The sequence below is a fragment of the Bos taurus genome, chromosome 10 (genome assembly GCF_002263795.3).
Source record: "Bos taurus isolate L1 Dominette 01449 registration number 42190680 breed Hereford chromosome 10, ARS-UCD2.0, whole genome shotgun sequence".
Lineage (NCBI taxonomy): Eukaryota > Metazoa > Chordata > Mammalia > Artiodactyla > Bovidae > Bos > Bos taurus.
In genome coordinates this window covers 25,486,886-25,507,608 of record NC_037337.1, presented here as the reverse complement: position 1 = coordinate 25,507,608, position 20,723 = coordinate 25,486,886, and the positions used below count along the sequence as shown (strand labels likewise).

Below are 20,723 nucleotides of genomic sequence, written 5' to 3'. Positions count from 1 at the left end.
AAGCATTCCCTTTTGTTCAGTTTTTCTTTTTTTTTGAAGAGTTTATGGAGGCTTGGGGTTCAATCTTTAGGCATTCAGTACAACTCACCAGGGAAGCCATCTGAGCCTAGACTTTTTTTTTTCTGGGATTTTTTTTTAATTACTAATTTGATTTTTTTTAACTTGTAGATTTATTCAGATTTTCCATTTCTTCTTGATTCAGTTTTGGTAATTTGTGTCTTCTGAGGAATTTATCCATTTCACATAGGTTATCAAATTTTCTGATATAACTGTTCATAGTATCCCCTTGTAATCCTTTTTATTTCTGTAAGGTTAGTATTAATGCTCTCATTCTCAATTTTGATAATTATAGTGTTGTTTTTTTTCTTTTTTTCTAGTCAAACTGGCTAATGGTTTGTCACTTTTGTTGATATTTATGAAGAACTAACTTTTGGTTTCATTTGTTATTCTCTAGTTTTTAATAGTCTCTACTTCATTTATTTCCACTCTGATCTTAGCAGGCAGTCCTTATTGATTTGTAATTTGTCAAAAATAGCTGAACTTTAGGTTTCCTATAGAGATAGGAGTTTAGAGGTAGAAACTTACTGAAACTTACTTAAAGAGAACTTGATGAGATGTATAAAAAATGTGTAGTCTTTTCCATAACACATAGGACATTCTCAAAAACTGAACAAGTACCAGGCTAAAAAGGAAGTGTCTTTATGGGAATATTTTAGGTGCACTGTCTTCATGGTCTAGGAAAGATAGGAGTGACCATTATCATTGTACTGTTCACTGTAGTCCTCCAGTAGTAGCTGTGGTGCTGATGATTTCATTAATGTATATAGTGAGGTTGGTGTCTATATACTAATGGATACTAATTCAAGAGCTTTGAATACTCAGTACTTAATGTCCTTGTTCCTGGTGGAGTGAATTTGTGGTGCTGGGGCTGAGTGGTGATGACATTTGATTGCTTGATTAGAGCATTGTATGAGATGTGTTTGAGAATTCTTTTTAACTATATAGCATTGAATCTTCACTACCTACCTCTTCTTTTAATATCTCTTAGTTTTTTCTGCATAAACCAGTCAGAGTAGATTTTATTGAATTGCATCTGAAAATCTGACTGATTAAAGGGAGGTCTTGATAAAGCATATTGCTTTATAAAGCTAATAAAAGAGTATGGTAGTATTAGTGTTAAAGAAACAACTAGATCAATGATATAAAATATAAAACTCAAGAACAAAGCAAATTCATAGGTAACGTTATGTATAATAAACATAGTAAAACAGATCTGTGGAAGAAGGGTGGGTTATTTTGTAGATAGTGTTGGGAAAACTGTCCTGCTCTATGGAGAAAAATAAAGCTGCATTTCTCTTTCAGTTCAGTTCAGTTCAGTCACTCAGTCATGTCCGACTCTTTGTGACCCTATGAATCGCAGCACGCCAGGCCTCCCTGTCCTTCACCAACTCCCGGAGTTCACTGAGACTCACATCCATCGAGTCAGTGATGCCATCCAGCCATCTCATCCTCTGTCGTCCCCTTCTCCTCCTTCCCTCAATCCCTCCCAGCATCAGAGTCTTTTCCAATGAGTCAACTCTTCGCATGAGGTGGTCAAAGTACTGGAGTTTCAGCTTTAGCATCATTCCTTCCAAAGAAATCCCAGGGCTGATCTCCTTCAGAATGGACTGGTTGGATCTCCTTGCAGTCCAAGGGACTCTCAAGAGTCTTCTCCAACACCACAGTTCAAAAGCATCAATTCTTTGGCGCTCAGCCTTCTTCACAGTCCAACTCTCACATGCATACATGACCACAGGAAAAACCATAGCCTTGACTAGACAGATCTTTGTTGGCAAAGTAATGTCTTTGCTTTGCATTTATCTTACACTATATATATATAAAAGGGGATGACAGAGGGCCAGATGGTTGGATTACATCACCGACTCAACGGACATGAGTTTGAGCAAGCACTGGGAGATGGTGAATGACAGGGAAGCCTGGCATGCTGCAGTCCATGCAGTTGCAAAGAGTCGGACACGACCGAGTGACTGAACAACAACATCCTTGATTGATACGTATCCCAAAGAAGTTCTTGCATAGTTAAGGGGAAATACAGAAACATTTATTGCTGTGTTGATGAAAGTTAGAGGCAACCTTGGAGTCCATCACTAGGGGATTGGATAGGTAAATGTGGAGGAAGCCCATGGTAAAACATTTTGCAGTATTTAGAAGCTGTGAACCAGAAGTACATACCCAGTAATCTAAAAAGAGTATCTATAGCTGTAGACCATTTGGCTTCAAAGAAGAAGCTGCCTGAACCCTTAATCAGTTATTTGTATAACTGTATTTTCTTTGTGTTACCTTTTATGTTCCAGTTCTCAGAAAATTCAGAGCTCTAATTAATCATAGTAGCTATATTAGTTTTCTACTAAATGAATCTGTGTCCACTTGTCTTTTATTCCTCTATTTTAATTTTACAGCCATACTGAAATTCTGTAATTTATTTGGAAGCTTTTTGTGGTCATTTCAGTGTTTGTCACTCAGTCATGTCTGACTCTTTGCAATCCTATGGATCATAGCCTGCCAGGCTCCTCTGCAAGAATACTGGAGTGGGTTGCCATGCCCTCCTCCAGGGGATCTTCCCAAATCAGGGATCGAACCATCTTTTATGTTTCCTACATTGGCAGGTGGGTTCTTTACCACTAGCACCACCTGGGAATACCTATATATAAAAAAGAAGTCCTAAGTGATCATCTCATCATTATTAAAGAATCTCCCAGTAAAAAAAGAAAAAAATATTGGGGAAGAAACTAATTTTTCTTGACCTGGGAGACTATTAAAAAAAGATAGAAAAGGAAATGAATAAAACAACCATTTCAGGATGAAGAAAAGAAACATTTCACTCTATGAAAATGTATTTTAAATAACCACTCACCTGAATGAGGAACATCTTTTGTTAACCAGAAGGCTTTCTAAGAAGGTGATTATTAAGGGAGAAAAATCAAATCAACAAAATTAGAAACAAAAATGGAGAGATCACAACAGACAACACAGAAATACAAAGGATCATAAGAGACTACTATCAGCAATTATATGCCAATAAAATGGACAACGTGGAAGAAATGGACAAATTCTTAGAAAAGTACAACTTTCCAAAACTGGACCAGGAAGAAATAGAAAATCTTAACAGACCCATCACAAGCACGGAAGTTGAAACTGTAATCAAAAATCTTCCAGCAAACAAAAGCCCCGGTCCAGACGGCTTCACAGCTGAATTCTACCAAAAATTTAGAGAAGAGCTAACACCTATCCTGCTCAAACTCTTCCAAAAAATTGCAGAGGAAGGTAAACTTCCAAACTCATTCTATGAGGCCACCATCACCCTAATACCAAAACCTGACAAAGATCCCACAAAAAAAGAAAACTACAGGCCAATATCACTGATGAACATAGATGCAAAAGTCCTTAACAAAATTCTAGCAATCAGAATCCAACAACACATTAAAAAGATCATACACCATGACCAAGTGAGCTTTATCCCAGGGATGCAAGGATTCTTCAATATCCGCAAATCAATCAATGTAATACACCACATTAACAAATTGAAAAATAAAAACCATATGATTATCTCAATAGATGCAGAGAAAGCCTTTGACAAAATTCAACATCCATTTATGATAAAAACTCTCCAGAAAGCAGGAATAGAAGGAACATACCTCAACATAATAAAAGCTATATATGACAAACCCACAGCCAACATTATTCTCAATGGTGAAAAATTGACAGCATTTCCTCTAAAGTCAGGAACAAGACAAGGGTGCCCACTTTCACCATTACTATTCAACATAGTTTTGGAAGTTTTGGCCACAGCAATCAGAGCAGAAAAAGAAATAAAACGAATCCAAATTGGAAAAGAAGAAGTAAAACTCTCACTATTTGCAGATGACATGATTCTCTACATAGAAAACCCTAAAGATTCCACCAGAAAATTACTAGAAATAATCAATGACTATAGTAAAGTTGCAGGATATAAAATCAACACACAGAAATCCCTTGCATTCCTATACACTAATAATGAGAAAACAGAGAGAGAAATTAAGGAAACAATTCCATTCACCATTGCAATGGAAAGAATAAAATACTTAGGAATATATCTACCTAAAGAAACTAAAGACCTATATGTAGAAAACTATAAAACACTGGTGAAAGAAATCAAAGAGGACACTAATAGATGGAGAAATATACCATGTTCATGGATTGGAAGAATCAATATAGTGAAAATGAGTATACTACCCAAAGCAATTTATAGATTCAACGCAATCCCTATCAAGCTACCAACAGTATTCTTCACAGAGCTAGAACAAATAATTTCACAATTTGTATGGAAATACAAAAAACCTCAAATAGCCAAAGCGATCTTGAGAAAGAAGAATGGAACTGGAGGAATCAACCTACCTTCAGGCTCTACTACAAAGCCACAGTCATCAAGACAGTATGGTACTGGCACAAAGACAGAAATATAGATCAATGAAATAAAATAGAAAGCCCAGAGATAAATCCACACACATATGGACACCTTATCTTTGACAAAGGAGGCAAGAATATACAATGGATTAAAGACAATCTCTTTAACAAGTGGTGCTGGGAAATCTGGTCAACCACTTGTAAAAGAATGAAACTAGACCACTTTCTAACACCATACACAAAAATAAACTCAAAATGGATTAAAGATATAAACATAAGACCAGAAACTATAAAACTCCTAGAGGAGAACATAGGCAAAACACTCTCTGACATACATCACAGCAGGATCCTCTATGACCCACCTCCCAGAATATTGGAAATAAAATCAAAAATAAACAAATGGGACCTAATTAACCTTAAAATCTTCTGCACATCAAAGGAAACTATTAGCAAGGTGAAAAGACAGCCTTCAGAATGGGAGAAAATAATAGCAAATGAAGCAACTGACAAACAACTAATCTCAAAAATATACAAGCAACTCCTACAGCTCAACTCCAGAAAAATAAACGACCCAATCAAAAAATGGGCCAAAGAACTAAATAGACATTTCTCGAAAGAAGACATACAGATGGCTAACAAACACATGAAAAGATGCTCAACATCACTCATTATCAGAGAAATGCAAATCAAAACCACTATGAGGTACCATTTCACACCAGTCAGAATGGCTGTGATCCAAAAGTCTACAAATAATAAATGCTGGAGAGGGTGTGGAGAAAAGGGAACCCTCTTACACTGTTGGTGGGAATGCAAACTAGTACAGCCACTCTGGAGAACAGTGTGGAGATTCCTTAAAAAACTGGAAATAGAACTGCCTTATGATCCAGCAATCCCACTGCTGGGCATACACACTGAGGAAACCAGAAGGGAAAGAGATACGTGTACCCCAATGTTCATTGCAGCACTGTTTATAATAGCCAGGACATGGAAGCAACCCAGATGTCCATCAGCAGATGAATGGATAAGAAAGCTATGGTACATATACACAATGGAGTATTACTCAGCCATTAAAAAGAATACATTTGAATCAGTTCTAATGAGGTGGATGAAACTGAAGCCCATTATACAGAGTGAAGTAAGCCAGAAGGAAAAACATAAATATGGTATACTAACGCATATATATGGAATTTAGAAAGATGGTAACAATAACCCGGTGTACGAGACAGCAAAAGAGACACTGATGTATAGAACAGTCTTATGGACTCTGTGGGAGAGGGAGAGGGTGGGAAGATTTGGGAGAATGACATTGAAACATGTAAAATATCATGTAAGAAACGAGTTGCCAGTCCAGGTTCGATGCACGATACTGGATGCTTGGGGCTAGTGCACTGGGACGACCCAGAGGGATGGTATGGGGAGGGAGGAGGGAGGAGGGTTCAGGATGGGGAACACATGTATACCTGTGGCGGATTCATTTTGATATTTGGCAAAACTAATACAATTATGTAAAGTTTAAAAATAAAATAAAATTAAAAAAAAAGAAGGTGATTATTTCCTCTCTATAGTCTTCATATCCCTATGGATATTGAATAACGGAGAGGAATTTGAACAAAAGCAAAGGGCAAAAACATCTCTTCAGGTTGTGAGAAGCTATGAAGACCGTCTCAGAGGCTGCGTGGGACATGACCTTCCGTCAGTTCCCATGGAGCCCACTAGGTGGCGCTGGTGCACATATAAATGCTACTGTATGAAACTTGAATGGCCACAGATCTTCTGTTCTCTTCTTTTTCAAGTAAAATCCCATTAAAATCTGTATAAAACCCTCAGGTAGAACTACTAATCCCTCATTAGTAACAGATGGGACAGCTTCAGGCAGTAAAATGAAGGTAGGTACTATCCAAAAGCCTGGAATGTGGGAAACCTGGGTTCAATCCCTGGCTTGGGAAGATCCCCTGGAGAAAGGAACGGCTACCTACTCCAGTATTCTTGCCTGGAGAATTCCATGGACTGTATAGTTCTTGGGGTCACAAAGAGTTGGACATGACTGAGTGACTTTCACTTTCACTATCCAAAAAAGGTCATCTCCAGATGCAATTTTGGGTCTTTCTAGGCCCAGTTTCTTTTGGTTACAGAAAAATAGAAGTGAGATTTTCCTTCCATACTTATTCCAGAGATCACCTTGAATGCAAAGAGTCAAACTTTGATGAATATTGTAATTTACATTGTAATTTTTGTGCCTTAAAAATATGCATTGCTCATCTACCACGGGCACTAAGATTTCATGATCATTATTTTGAATATATTAGCATAGCATTATATTACATGTGATAAGTTCAGCGTACTTTTTTGTGTGAACCTATCACTTTAGTTCGAATGAGGAATCAGTCTCCTCCCATCATTGTGAGACTCTTTCTGGCACCATTAATGAAGGAAGCAAGCTTCTTAAATGATTAATGCCTTCTTACATGCACAGCTGTGGTGACTTCTGAGAGGATGTGTGTGTGCTCAGTTGCTAAGTGCTGTCTGACTCTTTGTGACCCCATGGACTTATAGCCTGTCAGGCTCCTCTGTACATGGGATTTTCCAGGCAAGAATACTGGAGTGGGTTGCCATTTCCTCCTCCAGGCCATCTCCTTTTTTAAGACTCCCTACTCAGAACAAAGTACAGATGAAGTTATTAAGTAGCCTCAGAATTGTAGTGATTCTTTCTGGTTCACAGATTCTGACTGATGATGTCATGACACAGAAGAAAATGCAAAACAGGCAGCCTATAATCAGCTTCCTGTGAGTGTCACACTTGAGGCAACTGGCCTGAGACCAGCTGCATTTTGGCCATGGCTTTGCAGAGCACTCTGGAAGCAGTGTGGCTGGGTCTCCTCCTCAGCTTTCTCTGGAAGGGTGAGTAAGCATTTTCACCATCTGGTCTTGGAAAAATGTATGCCTTTGTTTTAAAATTTGTTTTAAATTTCAAAATCACAACCTTTTTTTTGTTTGTTTGTTTGTTTCCTGTAGTTGCAGAGAGCAAGGAGCAAGTATTTCAGTCTCCCACTGTGGTCTCTTTGGAGGGAGCTGTGGCAGAAATTTCCTGTAATCACTCTATATCCGATGTTTATGACTCCCTCTGGTACCTTCACTTCCCAGGATTTGCACCAAGACTCCTCATTAAGGGCTCAAAGCCTTCTCAACAGGGACGCTACAACATGACATATGAGAGGTTCTCTTCATCACTGCTCATCCTCCAGGTGCAGACGGCAGATGCAGGGGTTTACTATTGTGCTCTGAGGTACACAGACGCAGGGAATCCATGAAGAGCTGAACAGAAACCAGGAGAGGTCACAGCATTTGTAGGATGTGGAAGAAAGATGAACAGTATCTGCTTCCCCGCCTACTCCCAATTCAGCATCCCCCAATCATTTCCATTTTCATTATCAGGAAAAACATTTGAATCCAAACACTATATACAATTGGCTTCCCTTGTAGCTCAGCTTGTAATGAGCCTGCAATGCAGGAGACCCCGGTTTGATTCCTGGGTCGGGAAGATGCCCCGAAGAAGGGTTAGGGTACCCACTCCAGTATTCTTGGGCTTCCCTGGTGGCTCAGATGGCAAAGAATCTGCCTGCAATGCAGGATACCTGGGTTCAGTCCCTGGGCTGGTAAGATTCCGTGGAGCAGAACTCCAGTACTCTCACCTGGAGAATCCTCATGGAGCAAGGCGCCTGGAGGGTTACAGTCCATGGGGTTGCAAAGAGTTGGACACGACGGAGTAAATAAGCACAGCACAGCACAGCACCATATATACTAAAAGTACATAGGGAAATAAGTTTTTACGGAGTGTTTCAATAATGGTTCTGTGAATTCATGTTTAAAATTTTCTTTTGTATAACTGAAACACTTCTGATCTGTTTCTTTTGAAATATGCCTGGATTATTTTGCTTTCCTTTGTAAAATGGCTGATTCTTTACAACTGCACCACCTGTGTCTTAAAAAAAATTCCCGCAAAGAGAATGAAGCTGGCTGATAATATTTAAAATGCAAATACAGAAAGCAAGAAGAAAATAGCAGAGAGGAAGAGTCATGTCCACTCTGCTATTTTCTTCTTGCTTTCTGCATTTAAATATTATCTGCCAGCTTCACTGTTTGTGGGAATTTTTTAAAGACACAGGTGGCTCAGAGGTAAAGAATCCGCCTGCCAATGCAGGAGATGTGGATTCAATCCCTGGGTCAGGAAGATCCTTTGGAGTAGGAAATAATAACCTGCTCCAGTATTCTTATCTGGAAAATTCCATCGACAGAGGAGCCTGGAGGGCTATAGTCCATGGAGTTACACACACATTTTGTAAAGTGTACTTTAGTTAACATTCAATAGTATAATTAGCTGAAAGGGAACAAATGACTGAATAGCTACTACCAACAGCCCTGAGTTTGAAACCTCAGTCCTTCTCAGGATATTTTACTTATTACAGTTTGATGTATACACTAAGTGAGGATGCCAGTGTCAACTAGTATATGAAATATTAGCAATACTCAATCTTATTCCACATTTTTAAACTTAAATACAATATAAGTGTAATATATACTCCCCAATCCTTGATAAATTATCTTTGTCTTTTTACCCAGACCTTTCCTTCCCACTTTACAGACTAAAGTCCTAGGACAGATCAGTGATACCCACTTTTTCTTTTTTTTATCAGAAGTCTCTGGAGTTTTGTTAAAAAGAGTAGATTTTTTTTGTCCCCTGCATTCCAGAGTAACGGAATCATAGTTTGCAGGGATGGGACCCAGAAGTCTGTATTTTCTATAAATGTCTGTCTGGCAATTCTATTGCTCATCCCAGTCTGATGTGAGAATCCCAGACTAAGGAGCCCAGATCTTGAGGCTTTCGCCACTATTCTCTTCTTTTGTGTCTATGCTAAGTTGCTTCAGTTGAGTCGACTCTTTGTGACTCTAGGGACTGCAGCCTGCCAGGCTCTTCTGTCCATGGGATTCTCCAGGCAAGAATACTGGAGAGGGTTGCCATGCTCTCCTCCAGGGCATCTTCCTGACACAGGGATCAAACCTGTGTGTCTTATGTCTCCTGCATTGGCAGGTGGGTTCTTTACCACTAGCGCCACCTGGGAAGCCCATTCTCTGCTTTTAGTAACATCCAAATTGTATACACATATACATTGATATATGTTTGTGCCACTTCTTTAGGCATATTCTGTTTTGGGTTATTGTGTGTTTAAAACTGTGTTAATATTGCCTTTTCAGCAAATAAAATATCTGAGTATGAGCCACGTGTGCGTCTTCTCCATGAGTTCCACACTTGTGCTCTTGCTGCTCCACAAAGAGTGAATAAGCGCATGGCCCCTCGTTGCTTTGGCAAGCAAGAAGAGACAGAAATTTCCTTTTGTTCGTACAGGAAGTTCTTTTCAGTTCATTGAGGAGTGACATATTGAAAACCCTACCTTTTATGTTGGTGTTTTGATTCTATTGTTTAAACTGTCAAGAACTTGTCTTCTTACTTGATTTTTTCCAGCTTACATGTAGAACACTAAAGGTGTTCTTACCCAAAGGGGAAGTGGGACAAGAATGAAATAAAAGAAGGGGAAAATACAGCTGATGAGAGAGCATTCATGAAGAGGAGAGCTCAGTGGCAGCACAGTGTCAAAAGCGTCATGAAGCTCTCAGTTCGATGGTGACTTGTGAAACATTCACAGGAGAGTAAAATGCCCTGTACTCCCAAATCCTGGAAGTTTGTACGTATATAGAAATTTCCATTTTTTTTTGAGATTTATTTATCATAAAAAATTCCTGGTTGAGAAAGCCATTCTAAGACTCCTGAGACTAAAGATGCCCAGCAGGGCTGAGACTAAACATGGAGAGTCCAATGCAGTGGGCACAGAGCTGTCCAAGGTGTCCCTAGATTGATCTGCTCTGCCTGCTGCTGTCATATTCGCATTGCTGCTAATGTTTCCTTGGGGTCAGTAGCTCATTCAGTTCTTTCAATGTCTGAGGACTTTGTAGAAGCAATGATCTAGGGGCTGCTTTGATTAAGTGGCACATACATATGAAGTCAGTATTTGGTATATACCCAATTAAAAGATAGCCTCTAAAGGTAAGTAGCACATAAGAATATGATTGTATAACTTTATTAGGATAATGGAATTATTTTCCAAATTTTTAGGGTATTTTAAAAAAGTAAATGATTAAAATTGACATTCTCATCGATATTTATGCTTTTACAGTCAGAAAAGTATGGGTTAAAATCTTTGTTCCGTTTCTTTAAGGATGGTTTGAATAACTGAATATTCCTGAACTCCTAATATTTTCATCTCTAAAATATTAGGAGGAAAAATAAGTCAAGAAATGTAATAGGCTTAACATTATGCTCACAACAGACATTTGATGAATAATACCCTCATCAATCTCATAAAGCACATAAGAAGGATAGCTAGTGAGTCTATTTTGTTCAATTCAGAAAGCTCAGTTGATGCCCTAGGAATCCTTTGGATGTGTAGCCTCTTAAAGGTTTAGTTAATTTGTGTCTCTTGGAATTGATTAATAAATAGTTGAAGGTAAGCACAGTGAGTCACTTGCACTATCTAGGCATAGTTCTACACGCTTTGTATGCTGTATCTGTATAGGAGAGGAGAAGTAGAGATTAGGCAATTACCTGGAAAATTTAGTTATGGCACAAAAGTCTATATTGGACTATGGTTTTGACTTATTTATCTTGCTACATCAATCAAAGTGCTATATAGATATGCCTGAGCAGACATTTAGGATAAACCCACATTTTGCCTGATTGATCAATTCGGTTCAGTTCAGTTGCTCAGTCGTGTCTGACTCTTTGTGACCCCATGAATCGCAGCACGCCAGGCCTCCCTCTCCAGCACCAACTCCCCGTATTCACTCAGACTCACATCCATTGAGTCAGTGATGCCATCCAGCCATCTCATCCTCTGTCGTCCCCTTCTCCTCCTACCCCCAATCCCTCCCAGCATCAGAGTGTTTTCCAATAAGCCAACTCTTCACATGAGGTGGCCAAAGTACTGGAGTTTCAGCTTTAGCATCATTCCTTCCAAAGAAATCCCAGGGCTGATCTCCTTCAGAATGGACTGGTTGAATCTCCTTGCAGTCCAGGGGACTCTCAAGAGTCTTCTCCAACACCACAGTTCAGAAGCATCATTCTTTGGTGCTCAGCCTTCTTCATAGTCCAACTGTCACATCCATACATGACCACAGCGGAACCCTAAACCCAATGTCAGGGAACTGGCTGTTCTCTGTTCTCCTCTCCAAATCTACTCTCCACCCTGCTCTACACCCAGGAGTCTGACTTCAATGCACTTGTCTTTTTTGCTTCTAGTTGGGTTTGGCCCAGTGGGAGCCACTGGCAGGAAACAGTGGTCAGCCTGTTTATATTCTGCTATGTTTTCTTTCCTGTGCTGAAATCCACAGGTCCTGTGGGTCCACCTCCGTGACAGGTCTCCCAGGCTGGGATCATTTCTTCCTCCTCTGTCCCTTCAAGCCTAGGACTGGTGAAGCCTTCTTACTGTTGTTGGTGCCAGGGTGCTTTACCTTGTCTTGGAGATTTCCCCTAATCCTGCACATGTATTTAAAAATATTCCTTTCTTTAAGCTTTTCCCAATCATTCCTCTGGAGATGACTGCCAGTCCCTTTTACGATACAACACTAACACTTAAACTCTAGACAGAAAGAGAAGAAATTTATTCTATTTTCCCATTCATCATAAGCTTCTTTGGGACTTGAAGATTATTATTTAAAGATAACTTACATATTTCAAAGAAAGACATTGTAATAGGGTCAAGGTTTCAATTAGTTAAGTATGAGATCCTTAGCAAAGCTTTGAGAAATAGGTATGTTCCACATTTTTTTTTTTTCTGATTGAAAGCAAAGAGATTTTCTATCCTCTTTCTAAATTGTGCAGTTTCTTTATATATTACTTAAAGGAAAAATAAGGAAAATCAAAGAAACAACTTCTTTATACTGATACTTGCTTATTTTCTTTAAGTTCGACTCTATTGAATAATCACTCTGCTGCTACTGTGACATTTTTTAGTGTAAAACTTTAGCCTGTGTTCCCCTTAAAATGAACTCTTTGTCATCATCATAATACCTCGAGCCTAGGTAACCATCAACTTTTAATCCATGTGTATTTCATCCGAAGTCTGTTTTAAGTAGTCTCTCTATGTCGAAAATTTCTGTTTTTGCAAACCTTCATAGAAGTTTTTTAGCTGTAAAACCACTATTTAATAGGACAAGTATTTATAACAAGTTTATAACACCATCCGGAGAAGGCAATAGCATCCCACTCCAGTACTCTTGCCTGGAAACTCCCAAGGACAGAGGAGCCTGGTAGGCTGCAGTCCATGGGTTTGCAAGGAGTCGGACACAACTGAGGAACTTCACTTTCACTTTTCACTTTCATGCATTGGAGAGGGAAATGGCAACACACTCCAGAGTTCTTGCCTGGAGAATCCCAGGGAGGGGGGAGCCTGGTGGGCTGCCATCTATGGGGTCGCACAGGGTCGGACACGACTGCCGCGACTTAGCAGCAGCAGCAGCAGCAGCAGCAGAATAACGCCATCCCTCCTTTTCTCTCTCTAAAAATGTTTAAAGAGAAGGTTCAAGTTCTTCTTGTATGACTATTTAAATATCATAGGGAGGGGTCCCAACAGACCTAACCAAGAGAAAAACCCAAGTTATATTGTGGTCAAAGAGGTTTAATTGGATGTCAGCTCTAAATTATTTCTAAAGACACAAATAAGCTCATTCTTACCATTCATCTTCTCTTGCCTTACTCTTTTCCTTTATTTTGTTTTTTCTTGTCTCTCACTTTTCTTTCTCTCTCCATTGAACGCTATGCTTTCCCTTCTTATTTTTCTATTTATTTCCCCATCCTATCAAAATATGCTTTTCCCTTCTTTCTGTCCCTGTATTATCTTGAGAGAGCATAAGCCATTTAAACCACTCAGGATGAATTTTTTCCCACTTTGGTTCACACATCCCTGATTCTTCTCCTTGAACACCGATGGAAAATGTAGACATCCAGAGGACCGGTCCTGTGATAAGACCTGGAAGCTCCAGGGGTGTGTGTGTGTGTGTGGGCGCGCTCAGTCGTGTCTGACTCTTTGTGACTCCATGGACTGTAACCCGCCAGGCTCCTCTGTCCATGGAATTTTCCAGGCAAGAATACTGGAGTGGGTTGTCATTTCCTCCTCCAGAGGATCTTCCTGACCCAAGATGGAACTGAAGTCTCCTGCATTGGCAGGCCGAATCTTTACTGCTGAGTCACTAGTTAAGCAACTCAGCTGCTGTTGCTGCTGCTGCTAAGTCGCTTTAGTCGTGTCCAACTCTGTGCGACCCCATAGACGGCAGCCCACCAGGCTCCGCCGTCCATGGGATTCTCCAGGCAAGAACACTGCAATGGGTTGCCATTTCCTTCTCCAATGCATGAAAGTGAAAAGCGAGAGTGAAATTGCTCAGTCGTGTCCGACTCTTAGCGACGCCATGGACTGCAGCCTACCAGGCTCCTTCGTCCATGGGATTTTCCAGGCAAGAGTACTGGAGTGGGTTGCCATTGCCTTCTCCAAGAAGCTCAGCTGCTAGAAAGTCTCTAGAAAGTCTCCTGATTCTAAGTGGGCTCTAAGGGGCGCTGCACTGTGTGGTTTGTCTTGAGTGCAGGAGGTGCTGCAGTCTTTCTTCTCACGGAGGTTTGAGAGAAGAGCTTGCTCTACAGAGAAGATACAGGTGCCAGGAAGCACCAGGGGGCATTTGTAAAACGCTGTGCTTGTGGAGAACATAGTCTCTGGGGTGGTGACATATCTCCAGCAAAGGTGAGCTGCAAAGGAGCCCCCATCCAGCTCAGCTTGAACCATGGCCTCTGCACGCATCTGGACACTTGGGTTTCTGTTTACACTCAGTGAGTGATGTTCCCTTCCCGTTTTCCACTTGTATTACCCGCTTACGTTCTTTTTCAGAAGCTTCACTGATGTGCGTTACTTTACAGGTGGGCTGAGAGCTCAGTCGGTGACTCAGCCAGAAGCTGAGGTCCCTGTCGCGGAAGGGGATCCAGTGACTGTGAAGTGCACCTATTCAGTTTCAGGGAGCCCTTATCTTTTCTGGTATGCCCAGTATCGCAATCAAAGTCTCCAGTTCCTTCTGAAATACATCGGAGGGGACAGCTTGGTTAAAGGCAACTACGGTTTTGAGGCTGAATTTAACAAGAGCCAAACCTCTTTCCACCTAAAGAAACCATCTGTTCAAGGGAGTGACTCTGCCTTGTACTTCTGTGCTGTGAGGGACACAGTGGTGGGGGCCGCAGGGAGAGCTGAATACAAACCCCTGAGCACAGAAAACCATGCTCCTGAAGCCTTAATGTCCCTCCACAAGGTGGCGGTGTGGCTCTGGGATTTGTCCTTCTTTATAACTTTTTTTTTTTTTTTTGGTAAAGCCACACAATTTGTTCATTGGACAAGTATATGTTGAAATAAATCCTGTGTCCCAGATACTCTGCTGAGCACTGATGATAAAGAGGTGAAAGAAACCATCCTTGATCTGCAGATGCCAGGTGTGATCCCAAGCATTTGTGAACCCCTTTAGTTCTCACAACTCTTCTCATGAGCTTCACTTTGCCGATGAAGGGATTCAAGCTCAGAGAATTTATGTATCTTACTGAAGTCACAGAACTGCTCAACAGTAAATTGAAACCCAGGCAGCCTGCCTCTCAGGCATGTAGTCTAACCACTCCACTTCTCCTTAGCGTATAGGCTGCTCTGGGCATGAGACAATTTCAACAGTGATGTAGCCCTCATTCCCAAAATAGTCCCCGTTAATAAAAAGTGTTGGTTGTAGGAATGAAAAGTAAACTGATAATGCAAAACAGTTTGGTAAGTGCTCAGACAGAGAAGTGCATAAAATGCTATGTGACAAAAGGAAGTAGAGGTAATTTGAAGGAAGAAGAGAGGAAGCAAGTGAGACAGAATGTGAGGAGGATTCAAAACAATGGAGGATTTAAGTATGTTGTAAGAACGTGTAGGCCGATTATAGCTCCTGTGCTCACATCTTCTTACCTATACCCTTGTGAAGGACTGGACTCAATGTCTCTCTTTTTTCCTCTTTTCAACTTAGAACCTCCCAGGAAGGGCTCTGGTTGACTCAGTGTGAGCCAGATGCTGCTCCCTGGACAAGTTGTGGTGGCTACTAGGATTAGCCCAGCTTTGCTCTACATTTGACCAATTAATTAGTGGTGTCTGGGGGATGATTCTGTAAGAAATTAGCAGCTCCATTTGAACCACATGATTCAAAGGAGTATATCCCAAAGAAATTAATTTTTATGTAGAGACTTACATTTCTTTATTTTTTCCAAATGGATCGACATTCATAAGAACACTACTTATTTATTGAAAACGTCACACTTGCTCCATTGACTTGGGATACTGCATTTATAGTATACTAATTTCCTATATATACCCGGATCTATTTTTGGATTCTATTCTTGACGGGCATACCTTAGCCCAACATGATTACAATCCTTGCAAAGGGCCATTCCTCGACTACCCCTTTGGCTTGGGTTGTGTATACACTGGTGGAATATCTACATCAAGGAAGAAGGTCCTTGCAAGAAGCACATGCAGACCTTAAAAGTGGATCTGGGGAATCCTTGTGTGCAGGGAATCCTGGGATCTGAGTAACCAGAGCAAGATCTAGAAGAGATATATCCTTGACTCAGTGGACTTCTCAGAGGCAATGATGTGGAGGATGGCTAAGGAAGAGCCTTTTATAATGGAGGACTAGGGAAGGGACATTGTGTGCTCAGATCTATATTCCCCCCATTTACTGAGGTGGTGGCTGCTGCTGCTAAGTCCCTTCAGTCCTGTCTGACTCTGCGTGACCCTATGGACTGCAGCCTTTACCGGCTCCTCCATCCATGGGATTCTCTGGACAAGCGTACTGGAGTGGGTTGCCATTACCTTCTCCAACTGAGGTGGCTAGGAGGGAGCAAATAAGTTTCATTAGAAGTTCTGTTTTGTCATTTGGTCCTGGTAATTGGCTTGTTTGACCTTGAGGAGGAAACTTAGCTTAGTATTCTTTTTTTCCTTTACTGGAAAAATGTTCTGGAAAATGTTTGTTATAACCAGGTAACTTTTAAGTAAAACCAGACATTCAATGGAATTTTTATTTATAATATTCATTTTTATCCTCTCTTTTATCTCATTTTAAGGACGGTATGGAAAGAGGACTAAGCATAAATTATATTTTATGATTCTTCTTCTTAGTATGTCAGAGTGGATCAGCCATTTACAATCTATGTGCCTCATCTCCTAAATCATAAAATTGAGATAATTGGAAGGACTGTTGTGAGGATTGTTGTACATATGTGTTGGACCGTGAGTAGAAGTGGGTTTTGAGGGAGGCATAGCAATGAGAAACTTAGTCACTGCTATGGACTGAAGATGATGCTTTGAAAGTGCTTCACTCAATATGCCAGCAAATTTGGAAAACTCAGCAGTGGCCACAGGACTGGAAAAGGTCAGTTTTCATTCCCATCCCAAAGAACAGCAATGCCAAAGAATGCTCAAACTACTGCACAATTGCACAAATCTCACATGCTAGTAAAGTAATGCTCAAAATTCTCCAAGGCAGGCTTCAGCAATATGAGAACCATGAACTTCCAGATGTTCAAGCTGGTTTTAGAAAAGGCAGAGGAACCAGAGATCAAATTGCCAACATCTGCTGCATCATGGAAAAAGCAAGAGAATTCAGGAAAAACATCTATTTCTGCTTTATTGACTATGCCAAAGCCTTTGACTGTGTGGATCACAATAAACTGTGGAAAATTCTAAAAGAGATGGGAATACCAGACCACCTGACCTGCGTCTTGAGAAACCTGTATGCAGGTCAGGAAGCAACAGTTAGAACTGAACATGGAACAACAGACTGGTTCCAAATAGGAAAAGGAGTACGTCAAGGCTGTATATTGTCACCCTGCTTATTTAACTTCCATGCAGAGTACATCATGAGAAACGCTGGGCTAGAAATAACCTCAGATATGCAGATGACATGACCCTTATGGCAGAAGGTGAAGAAGAACTAAAGAGCCTCTTGAAGAAAGTGAAAGAGGAGAGTGAAAAAGTTGGCTTAAAGCTCAACATTCAGTAAACGAAGATCATGGCATCTGGTCACATCACTTCATGGGAAATAGATGGGGAAACATAGGAAACAGTGTCAGACTTAATTTTTTTTGGCTCCAAAGTCACAGCATATGGTGATTGCAGCCATGAAATTAAAAGATGCTTGCTCCTTGGAAGGAAAGTTCTGGCCAACCTAGACACCATACTAAAAAGCAGAGACAGTACTTTGTCAACAATGGTTCATCTAGTCAAGGCTATGGTTTTTCCAGTGGTCATGTATGGATGTGAGAGTTGGACTATAAAGAAAGCTGAGTGCTGAAGAATTGATGCTTTTGAACTGTAGTATTGGAGAAGAGTCTTGAGAGTCCCTTGGACTGCGAGGGGATCCAACCAGCATCCCAAAGAAGACCAGGCCTGGATGTTCATTGGAAGGACTTATGTTGAAGCTGGAACTCCAATACTTTGGCCACCTGATGTGAAGAGTTGGCTCATTGGAAAAGACTCTTATGCTGGGAGGGATTGGGGGCAGGAGGAGAAGTGGACGACAGAGGATGAGATGGCTGGATGGCATCACTGACTCGACGGATGTGAGTTTGAGTGAAATCGGGGAGTTGGTGATGGACAGGGAGGCCTCGTGTGCTATGATTCATGGGGTCGCAAAGAGTCGGACGACTGAGTGACTGAACTGAACTGAACTTATATTCCTGTGTTGACCCAGATCTCTTGAACACAGAAAAGGTTTTCAAAGGAGAATATATGTTATATAACATAATTATTAGTACCATATAGTTGTTTTCCAAGGCCACTGTGACAAAATGGGTGCCTTCAACAATAGAAATTTGTTGTCTTGAAGTAGAGAATCAAAGTCCATGATTAAGGTGTTAGCAAGTCTGGTTCCTTCCAAGGGCTGTGAGAGAAGGATCTGTTTCAGGACCCTCTCCTTGGCTTGTAGATGGACAGGTTTCCTCTGTTCTCCTCATGTTGTTTTCCCTTTATTAGTCTCATCTCTGTGTCCAAATTTCCCTTTTTTATAAGGACACCAGTCATGTTGGATTAGAGTCCACGCACATCTCATTTTAACTTGATTATTTCTCTAAAGACCACTCTCTAAATAAAGTCACATTCTGAGGTACTAGGGATTAGGTCTCCAACATATATTTTGAGTGGGTGGGGGAGGTGGGAAGAGACAAAATTCAGCCCGTAACAACACAATCATTAATGATTACTTTCATTCCTAAGGCTGCAGCATAGAAAAGCCTCTAATGTTTCTTCCTTTTGTTGTTTGATACAATAATAATTTCCTAAGTCATTTAGTAGATGGCAACAGAGAAAAATCAAGTTCTATTTGCTGTTCTGAAAAGTAGGATCATTGTTTTGGTCTTGTGATATTTCCTTTGTTAAACAGTTGTATTTATATAGAAATATGTCATTTAAAAAGAACTTTATTATGGAAGTTCTTTATTAAGTCAAATTAATTAATTAACCTCCACAATTGATTAATTAATCTACATAATCTCTTATAGAAGTGAAGAAACTGCTTCTTAGTAAATAAGTGATTTGCATAAAATCGCACAAATATCACATCCAGAAAATTGCTCGCAACTGGTTTGTCTGGATCCTCATTCAGAATGTTTCCCATTGCCTTAAATAGACCCCATGGTCTACGTGATCAAGTGAAACTATTGGCTTCTACCTTTAACAAAGAAATATGATGGGCGGCCCATAAATTTCATGGTGGACAGGGAGGCCTGGCGTGCTGCGATTCATGGGGTCGCAAAGAGTCAGACAGGACTGAGCGACTGAACTGAACTGAACTGAATTGAGGCCTACTGACTCCTGTGAAACATTTCTTCTGTCCAAGTATATTTACCACATGGGGTCGCTGTTGCAACGAGCTGATTCTAAAATGTGACCCTTTTAGGTTACTTCTGTACAAGGTATTCTAGCATATTTAACCCCCTCATAAATCTTTCTTCTCCACGTGGTACTGAAGGGAAGGTGATGATTCCATTCTTGGTATTTCATATATACTGTGTCAAAATGGTACTAGAAGTCATCAGCACTCATTGATCTTTTCCATGGGAAAATGAAAAAGTTGCTTACTTAGAATACTTTCAATAATTTTAGACCTGGAAGAAGTGTTCCCCAAATATTTTCTAGTGATTTTCCTTTCCCATATTATATGAGCAAAGGACTCAACATACCACTACTTTTCCCACATTAATGTGAGTATTTAACGTGTATGGATTATTGCAATTGGCTGATTCAACTAACATTAAGATATCTTTTGGATTTGGCTCTTTTTCAGAGTTAAAAAAATTCTTTCTGTTACTGTTACTGAGTTTATATTGGGTGTGTATATATACATATATTTTTTTTTTTTTTCAATCTGTGGGATCTTAGTTCCCCACCCATACACCCTGCAATGGAAACTTGGAGTCCTGACCACTGGACTGCTAGGGGATTCTCTACTGGATATTTCTTGAAGGAAGAGTGAATGATCCTTATATACATTAAAAATAGTCACATATACTATAATTTCTACACAAGTGCTTTCTACTGGTCATGGTTCTTTCCATGTAGTTTAGAAAAGAAGGAAAGGAATGGGAAGCAATTCCAGTTTACCACTGACTGTTTACAACAGGCTGACTCTGAAGTATGTGTTAGTGTCCCAGTTTTACAGATGAAGAAACTGAGGCTCCAAGGAGAGAGTTGCCCTAGGTCACAAGGTGCAAGAGCTGGGATTTGGATTTAGGTCTGTGTTGACTCTGAACTTGTGCCTTTTCTTCTTCTCCTCCACTTCCTGTTTTGGTGACTGATTCCACATAAAATGTCTTTTCCTAGCCAGTCAGTTGGAGAAGGCAATGGCAACCTACTCCAGTACTCTTGCCTGGAAAATCCCATGGATAGAGGAGCCTTGTAGGCTGCAGTCCATGGGGTCGCTAGGAGTTGGACACGACTGATCGACTTCACTTTCACTTTTCACCTTCATGCATTGGAGAAGGAAATGGCAACCCACTCCAGTAGGGTAGAGAATCCCAGGGATAGCAGAGCCTGGTGAGCTGCTGTCTATGGGGTTGCACAGAGTGGGACACTACTCAAGCGACTAGCAGCAGCAGCAGCTAGTCAGTAGGGACTAGTAGG

At 40.5% G+C, this 20,723-nt stretch overlaps 1 gene segment (V, D, J or C); it reads left to right on the top strand.

The window, feature by feature from the left end:
• Nucleotides 1–7,091: 7,091 nt before the first annotated feature.
• Nucleotides 7,092–8,506, top strand: LOC100296412 (T cell receptor alpha variable 2-like). The segment is given in 2 exon segments: nucleotides 7,092–7,341; nucleotides 7,456–8,506. Coding segments are annotated over 2 exon segments (360 nt in total).
• The last annotated feature ends 12,217 nt before the right edge of the window (nucleotides 8,507–20,723 follow it).